Source organism: Magallana gigas, chromosome 9, assembly GCF_963853765.1.
Source record: "Magallana gigas chromosome 9, xbMagGiga1.1, whole genome shotgun sequence".
In the NCBI taxonomy this organism is placed as follows: Eukaryota; Metazoa; Mollusca; class Bivalvia; order Ostreida; family Ostreidae; genus Magallana; species Magallana gigas.
The window spans coordinates 10285812-10295534 of record NC_088861.1 but is presented as its reverse complement, the minus strand read 5'-3'; the positions used below and the strand labels follow the sequence as shown (position 1 = coordinate 10295534).

Below are 9723 nucleotides of genomic sequence, written 5' to 3'. Positions count from 1 at the left end.
CGCTGCTAAACCTCTTATTTAACCTCACTGCGCATAGACTGTTGTTTATCAGACCAGACAAGATTACCGTAATCCTCATGATAGTAAATAAATTACATCTTTTGGTTCGACCACTTCAACTAATTTTCTATCCCCGAAAAGTGAACACATAAAGTCTAAGGTAGGCCCACTAGGTACAATGTTTGGCACAAATACCAAGGACTATTGTGATAACTACATGTAATAACACGAATTGTGCGTTATCTTCATAAGTATTTCTTTTTTAATTATTTTGTTTCATTATTTTGTAACAGAATGGCAAAAACTGTGTGTGTCGTTGGTGCAGGAGTTTCCGGTTTAGTTTCGGTGAAGCAGTGCCTGGAGGAAGGGTTGGAACCAATCTGCTTCGAAAAGGACGGAGATGTTGGAGGACTCTGGAACTACCACGATAAACCGAGGGATGGCTATCCGAGCGTGTACAACTCTTGTCGTATTAATAACAGCAAAGAAATGGTCTGCTACAGTGATTTTCCAATCCCCAAGGAGTTTCCGAACTTCATGGGCCACAGACATTTTAAACGATACCTGCAATTGTACGCCGAACACTTTGGTTTGATGAAGCATATCAAGTTCAACCACGAAGTGGTTCTCGTGGAGAAAGCAGACGACTTTAAGAACAGCGGTGATTGGATGGTCACAACGAAAAACTTGACCTCAGGGAAAGAAGAGAAAAGAAGAGTGAACTTTGTAATGGTTTGCAATGGCCACCTCCATGAACCGAACATTCCAAAATTCTGAGGACTTGACAAATTCAAGGGGAAAGTATTGCACACACATGACTATAAGGACTTCCGTGGGTTCGAAGGGAAAAATATCTTGATCATAGGCATAGGGAATTCCGCTGCTGATGTTGCATCTGAACTAAGCAGGCATGCAAAACACGTAAGTTTCTAGACACTGTTTAGCATTGTTATAAAAAAAATTTACTACCCTACCCTTGAACCACATTTTCAAAACAAACAGTCGATTAAAGCATGTATGTCAGTTCTGAAATTAATATCAATAATTAATATTTTCTAAAAAAAAAATCAATTTTTAAAAAAAGAATTTGAATTGAAAGAAGTCATGTAAAATAGAAGATTCAGAAAATCAGAGTCGAGAAATCCCTCATTTTTTGTAGGTTTACATCAGCACACGAAGGGGCACCTGGGTGGTACAGCGGGCCGCGAAGCGGGGTCAGCCATTCGACCACCTCGCAGTTACTCGCTTTCGGCAAGGGATTCCTTGGCCATATCTTCGTCCGTTCATGTATCACGGCATTAACAACCGCTACAGCCATTCCTAGTATGGACTTTCACCTAACACACATCATTCAATGGGGGATCAGTTACCATAAGTGACGATCTGCCGAACCGTATCCTCTTGGGTTCGGTAAATATGAAAACGGAAGTCGAAAAGTTCACAGAAAATGGCGCGGTGTTTGTTGATGGCACGGAACTTGAAGACATCGACGTGCTTATTTTGGCCACCGGATTTAACTACAGTTTTTCTTTCATCCAAAAAGACGTCATAAGAAAAGAAAGAGAGTTTCTTCTTCTTTCCGATCTTGTGTGGCCCGCCGATCTGGAGCCAGCTACTCTTGCCATTTTGGTCTCGTACAACCTTTTGGAGGTCTCCCTCCAGTTAATGAAATGCAATCAAGATGGGCCACTCGAGTGTTCAGTGGAAACTGCAAGCTGCCAAGTGCTTTGAAAAGATTAAAGATGGTGGAAGAGCACAACGAGAGACTAAAATCCAAAGGCATCGTTTCTGCGAAGAACATTATCACCGTATTCTTTATCCAATACGTCGACAAGATTGCTCAGTACATCGGCTGCAAACCCAATCTGTGGAAATTCTTTTTCACGGATAATGCTTTGTGGAGGAGTTTGGTCTTTGGGCCCTGCACCCCTTCGCAATGGCGCCTTGAAGGGTTTGGAAAATGGGAGGGTGCCAAAAACGTAATCGAAAAAGTGGATGATCGGACTTGGTATCCAATGCAATCCCGTGAGGCGGGTAAACGCGAACAAGAAGGAATATATGACGGATATGTGTCTCTTCTTAAAAATGCTCTTTTGCTGATCGCAGTCTTCTTTCTATTGAGATTTTTGTTTGTCAATGTTTTAACGACTTTTCCGGTCAAGTTTTAAAAACTTTGTTATCATTTATTGTCCAATTTTCTGTTTTTGTGAGCTATGGACGCATACTGTATTAATCAATAAACCTGTTTTTTTTATAACTAGCTGTTTTTATATTTATGAACAAAAAAGTGTTAAAATACATAGGATGAGAACATCCACATATTTATAACCCTAAATATAATATTATAAGAGGTTGCTAAAGATATAAAATCAATGTGAGTATAATAACGACACTGAAATATTATTCGCTTTTTTCAACATACGTTCAAAAGTCTACATAAGATTCATAAAGGGCGTACTGAAGTAATCCAACTTAACCGGTTAAATGTTGATTATATGTTTTAATTTTTAAACTATACTGCGTTATGGATGGTTCATTTTGAAGAAAAGAATCTAGTTTTGCAGGAAAAAAAACGTTCCATATGTTTAAAAAGATTTTTGTTTACAATTGCACTAGTATGTGACTTTTAAGACTGATAAGCAACAAGTACATGTAAATGTTTAAAGCTGAGGCCGCCCACAGTTAATTATACGTTTAACGTTACAGTAACTTCAAAATAGCATGCCTAAGAGGGAGGGTGAGAAAAAAATAAAACGAAACGAAATTTTCAAACAAATAATTTTATTTTCGTTTTCATTAATGCAAATACAGTGAGTATTCAAGCTACATGTAGGCTACCTCTTTAATAATAATAAAGATCTTTCCAGACAATCTTATTGAGTATGGAAAACTGGTGTATTTTGTCCTTAATGTGATATTAAACATTTCGAATTTTTAGAGATTGCAATATTTTAGTAAAATCAAATTTGAAGTTAGAAAAAAATAGACTACTGGATTGCCCCATGTGGATACCAGTGGATATGTTATGCTAGAAATTTAAGAAAGACTTTTAGATATACAGTGTTTTATCTTAAACTTAATCTTTAACAGAATGATAACAAATGATAACACTTTTGTGATAATAGAGGCCATGTACTATTTCGCTGTGGCCGCCCTAGCTGTAGATTCACGGATCAACCCGGCTGAATTGCTACAAAGCCGAAGCTGTTACTAGTACTTAACGAAGATTAATTACTGATTCTTTGTTTCTTATCTATGTGGAGGATAAACACTAATCCGATTGAAGTCCGTCTGTAGTTCTCAAGGCCAATTAACATTCTGCAGTACAGAGAGATCATCGATCTAAAGACTTGTACAAAATCCACACAAAAATAGGGGTTTTATCTAGCCTTTTTTTTAACTTTGTATCAGTACCATATGCGTATTTAATGCAACAAAAACGAACTATACAAAATGCACAGATCTAGAAGGGGGTCGAGAAAAATCCGGATCCACCCCTTCTGAAAAATCAAAACTTAACTTTTTTTGATAAATTTAAAATCCTAATATTTGATATTTAAAGATTTAAAAATTTTCTTACATCTTTATACATAACTCTTCAAATTAAGGAGATTAATATAGTTTAAAAATGGCCATGACTACCCAGCCCTAAAATGGCACAAGAGAGTCCGAGTACAGCTTCGTGAACATGGCTCCTATTGCATGAACCATTCCACCGCGTCACATAAGCCTGTCACTTATACATGTACACCTATGTATACCTGCTACCGCCTGCCGGTTCCACCTTGATATCACTAGTTGGATACTTAGATACTAAGAGGTGGGGGAGGTAAAAAAATAGTTATGATTTATATTTCTTAAAAGACATTTCTATTTATTTAAATAGTTATAATTTATGAGACATTTCTATTTATTTATTTATTTATTTATTTATTTATTTATTTATTTATTTATTTATTTATTTATTTATACATGTACATTCATACATACCTACAAACTTCCATTAATTCATTCATCAAAGATAGGAAAATATAACATAACACAACTGACATGGGGGGGGGGGGAGAACGAATTTTGATTAAAGATATTTTGAACGTATAATATAACGCTAAGGTTAGCGCAAGCTTTGGGATAGTGAAGTCTAAGTTAAAGGAAAGGATTGTAAATGAAATGGGAAATTTCAATTGCTCGCACAAATACGTATTTTTACGAAGTTTGAAAAAATACATTAAACGGTTTCTTTTTTAATTTAAGCTGAGCAAAAAAAAGAAAAAAAACAATACAGAGAAGAATAGAGCATTAAAAAGATCACTGCCAAATTATGTCTTAATTAAATTCTATAAACGAAATGTATTATTGTAAAATATTTGTGATTTCTTCGAAACTGAGTTTAATTAAAAATAAGGAAAGTGACAAAAAGCTGTTTAATTGTGCAAATATATTACATGTACATTTTTTTATTTGTTTTGCTCAGTGTAAACTTTACGACTTAATGCGATGTGTCTTACCCTGCAATACCTCTAATCAGCAATGGACTCCTCTGACGAGTGCACATCCAGCTATTTACATGTATATGAATAGGGTTATAAAAAGAAAAAAAAAACCTCTGATTGTTGTCTCAAAAACTCAGTTAGCTTAATTATACCTTGACCATTATAAACACATATTTTTTTTTCAAATTGTAGAACGAATATCAGCATGATCATTGGTGTTTCATTTAATGGATGCATACAGAACGAATTCATATATTCGCCTTTATATTTATCAGAATACACGTGTACATACATTGTCTTCATATCTGAGTAGGAATAATTATGCAAATCACTTTCGCGCCATTGTGTCATTTTAAATTATTTGTAAACTCTCGTCAGCAGCACTGTTTTTGTATGCATGGTATGAAATTCTTTTAAAAAAAAATTTAACGCTTTCTTATTTCATGTAAGTGAATGGGAAATGGCAATACAGTGTATTATAAAATTAAACAAAAAATTGTATTTTCATGTTATTAATTAACAATGATTTACATTGAATATTTGATAGCGGATATTGTTAGAGACGAATCACAGAGGTATAAATCGACGCACACAAAATCCTCATATTAATTTGGTTGCTCACTTGCTTACATACTTTAGCCATTTTTATGAGGGAGGGAAGGACTATTCATCTATTTATTTATTTTTGATTTTTTTTTTCATTTTAAATGTTATATACTATCCAATATATCAGGTATTAGCATATTTTATGTTAATCAATAAAAAAAAGCGTTGTGCATGAGTTAACAGTAATTAAAATTTTCATTTTTAGGCTTCTAATTGTTGAGATTTTTACTCAGTGTGATCTAATAGATGTTTGCCTTTTTTATGTTTATCCATAACAAAAAGTTCTTGAGTCAACAGTTGTAAATATTATCAATTTTAAAATTCTAATTGCTGAGATTTTATCTTAATCTGATTTAATAAATGGTTTTTACTTTTCCTTAAACTTTTGATCCTAGCGGCTCTTAAAAATTTGGATCCTTTGCAGATACACGGCTAATACAACAATGAAAGACATTATGAAATATCTTATTCTGTCCCTTTTGGGATCAAACATAATGATGACCACATATGCCGTGACCACTAGAAACCGCATCGCGCTGAGTAGTTTGATAGCAGGTTCTGCTTTGGCTGCGTCTCTTTGTAAGTATATCAACAAGCAGAAGGCATCGTTTTTGAAAGTGGAGGAAGGGGCAGAATTATGCAAAAAAGGAAAGGGTAATTTTAAAAAAAAAATGTTTGCCAACCTTCATTCTTTTTAAGTTTATTTTGTTAATTTTCTTTTAATATTTTTAAGGCACGTAGCATCGTTTTTTAAAGTGTGTGTGTGGGGGTGGGGGGGGGGGCAGGTATACTTTTCAATTCAATTCACTGTTTATTTCCTTGCTTTCAATTCCATTTTTACATGGTCACAGAAAAGGGGGGGGGGAACTCCATGTTAATTCAATTTTTTGTATGTAAATTTAAGAAAAATCTTTGCTGCGCAAAAAGTGGGGGGGGGGGGGGGAGCTCCTCCCTGCCCCCCCCCCTCCCCCCGATGCTACATGCCTGATTTTTACCTTCTAGCAGATACTTCTATGATAGCCTAACCAGGCATTATAACCAGGATGTGTGTGCAACTACATGTATGTGCTTGTGTCAAATCTCTTTGTTACTGTTGTTACATGTGTGATTTAATTGAAGAATCATGAAGAAAAGAAAGTTAAGAGTTATTATTGTATCCATTTTAATCGCAACTTCTCGGGCCTTTCCGTCAGAGCTCGGAAAAACACATGATTTTCTGAGCTCTGCCGGAAAGGCCCGAGAAGTTGCGCGCCCAATGAAACGCATTTTATAAAACAATAAATCATTGATATCAAGGGGCAATGTAAAATATCGAGAACAAATCACCTCTTTTGGTGCCGATTTTCTCGCTTGTCAACATACTTATGTTGCATGTTGACATGATTATCGTGCATGTCAACATATTTATCTCGCATTTCGACATTTTTGGAAAGAAAATTAACTTGCACACAAGGGACAGAAGTATGCCACCATGCATTTTACATGTAGTATGAATTGTTAAGAAAAATTTGATAAAAATTAAACTTACATAGAACAAAACTGATATTGAAATAATACAATGAAGAATTGATCTACGAGACACTTCACTAAAGCAATTCATATACGAGTTTGTTTTTCATTTTTCACACAGCAACATGTATGTTTATTTCCGGTTAGGTATTTCACACATTCCATTTATGAATTGGGTTGTGTTGGTGTTGATTCGTAACATTTCTTCATATTTAACTTCTTTTCAATCAAAATAACGCTTAAATTGTCTTTAACTTTACGCAGATATGCAGCGTACATTCTTTATTTTGGACACATACCACAAACACATACTACAATTAGTTTTGGCTCGTATTCCATAACAAAAAATCCTTTAAAAATAATAAACCACCTCAAATCACGTAAAATTAACCACGTCATTAAAATAATATCATTCAAACTACAGGAAAATCAACTGAAATGGAGAGGAAATATTGTTACTCCTTTACGTAAATTGAAAACCAGAAGACTCGTTACATCCTAAAAAAAACACTTCAGACAAAGATTCTAATTTCAATCAATTTCATTTGAATGTTTGTATTATATACCTTACTTTCCATTTATACCTAAAAAAAATAGCTAAAATAACCCAATCAATACTCTATTATTATTTTGGGAGGGGGTGGGATGGGGGGATAAACATTTTTAAAATGGCACTACTTGCACAGTCAATGAGCAAGAAATAAAAATAGAGGATTTTACCTAATATTAACTAATAACTTAGAGGGTTGGATGGTTGTGGCCATTTTAGGCTATATTTACCTCCTTATAAAGAAGAGCTCTGTATAAAAATGTGGGAAAATGCACACATTTTAAAGAATAAAAATATTTAGATTTTTTTCTATACTAAATGTTAGTTTATGGCCAAAACTATCACATGTCAAAGTTCAAAACAGATATGATGGTTTATTTGGTGACCAACCACCCCCACCCCCACCCCACCCCCGCCTCCTTGTTAATTTAACATGACCACACTTTTCTTAAAATCTTCGACATACGGAAGTCCATACTGACACGACCTTCATTATGTTGATGGAAGTAATTCGTGAATATTGTTCGATAACAGACATCGATCAACACTCAAAAGTCCTGACCAAGTGTGATTGACGATGGCGTGCAGGATAAAAATACACTGGACATCAGTGTAACCTAAACGTATCCAAAGAATGACCCATTTCCGGATTTAATGATTGATCTTTTTCAGGACGCAAAAGCATTAGAAATGTAATAAATTCCATCGCTCTAAGTGATTTGTTGGGGTATTTTGGTGGGTTTTTTTTTTTGACGTCTTTCATGTATGAAATGGATTTTACCTAAAAGAATTACCGTCCTCCTAGGAAGACTATATAAAGAGTTGAAATAATTTACAGTCTCTTGGTTGTGCACTTCCTCTTTTGTGATTGGTAGAAAATACATGATGTGAAAATTTACATTTATTACATTGGTTAAAAAATACTCAGGCACAAAGGAGATAATTTTCTGATGATCTTTTTTACGTACGACTTAACAATTTTCGTAGATTTTATATCTTAAAAAGTGAGAAAACGAAAAAAATTAAAAAAAACAATAGAATTTGCTATCAATGAAATTCAGGGTTTAATTTTTCAGTACAACAAGTTGAAAGCAATGTTCTATAATGTGTAAGTTGGGTGCTTTAAGACAGTGGCTAAAAAAACAACGGTCTATTGTTATCGGAAGAGTTTTCCTAGCGGATAAGGAACGATAACTCTGTTAGGTATGCAGTATCGATTTCAGTTTGATAACTAATTTACATCTTATCAGATATTTTAAGTATTATAGCTGCTAATTATTTTGTACATACATTTAAATAATTTATCAAAATTGTGTTTTATTTTTAATGAGTCGTTACCGTGTCTGTTTACGCGGTATTGATAATTTATGCATCAGCTCTGACGTACAAATGTATAATGCTGTATCAGAATTTCTAAAACTAAACCACTGCAATAATTGACCAAGAATTCTCACAATAATTGCTTCTTGTTTTTAGGGTGTAAGCAATTGTCAAAAATACACTATTTAAACAGGTTCTCCATTTCATTTTTCAAGATAATTTTAACACATTAATTTAATATGAGGCAGTATTTATTTTATTGTAGCTTATTCCAAAGAATTCACAACAGATACTGACAATGCATATTGCATACATTACATTTCATTGAACTTCAACCGATCAATGGCACACTTTCTTCTACAAAGTACAAGTGTTTTCGAACATACAAAAAACTTGAAATTTACAACACAAACATGTTCAGCTTTGGGCTGATCTTTGTTAAACCTCTTTTTGTAACCAACCGTGTCTGTAGAATCATTAATTTTATTAAATGCACCTCAATATTCATCAGACAATAATCACTACTGATGTTGACGCTTTACACTAACTTTCTCTCAAACACGCGAATCGACCTCGGATTGTAAAATTCACGCCATTTTATACAGTTTTACATTAATTATATATTAAACAAACCAACTTCGTCATTTTACGGACCTGGTGACGATGTTTTAAAGATTTTCAGTACAGATTTGTTGTAAGCAAAAAAGGGATCGAAGACATATGCTGTAAAACGTATTATGGATTTCACGGCGTGTCAACCCGTGTATCTCCATTTTGAAGCAAGCACTAGCTTTTTGTGAGGAAAAACAATCGGTTCAACTCATGCGATACTCTATATAGTATGTATAGTAAATTGTGAACGGTAATGTAAAATATATTTGTTCACTAAACAGTTTCTGACGAATTTCTTCTCATCTCAATAAACTGAATAACTTGATTCGATGAGCAAATAACAATCTGTGACTTTTCTCCATCTGCCCCCGTCCTTGCTTTTGTCTTTCGTTTTTTTAAACTGTTACAAGTACGTAAAGATCGCCCCGTTGTTTTCAAATAAACTATGTAATTTTTAACTCGTGAGTACAATTATGAGCTTTCTTCAACATTTGTTTCCATGTGTTAGCATCATGTTCTGAACATGCATTTATAAATGGGCGGGTCTATATAAATGCGCCAATCAGAATATTTGTTGCGAATCGCAAATGAGATACACACCGGTTAGATAATGTCATCACTCACCGCAATGCA

The 9723-nt window shown here is 34.2% G+C and overlaps 1 protein-coding gene across 1 annotated transcript; it reads left to right on the top strand.

The window, feature by feature from the left end:
• LOC105336078 (flavin-containing monooxygenase 5) lies at window positions 1–2188 on the top strand. The gene is given in 5 exon segments (XM_034479655.2): window positions 1–160; window positions 294–921; window positions 1160–1342; window positions 1345–1624; window positions 1627–2188. Coding segments are annotated over 4 exon segments (1632 nt in total). The 5' UTR covers window positions 1–160; window position 294; the 3' UTR covers window positions 2169–2188.
• The last annotated feature ends 7535 nt before the right edge of the window (window positions 2189–9723 follow it).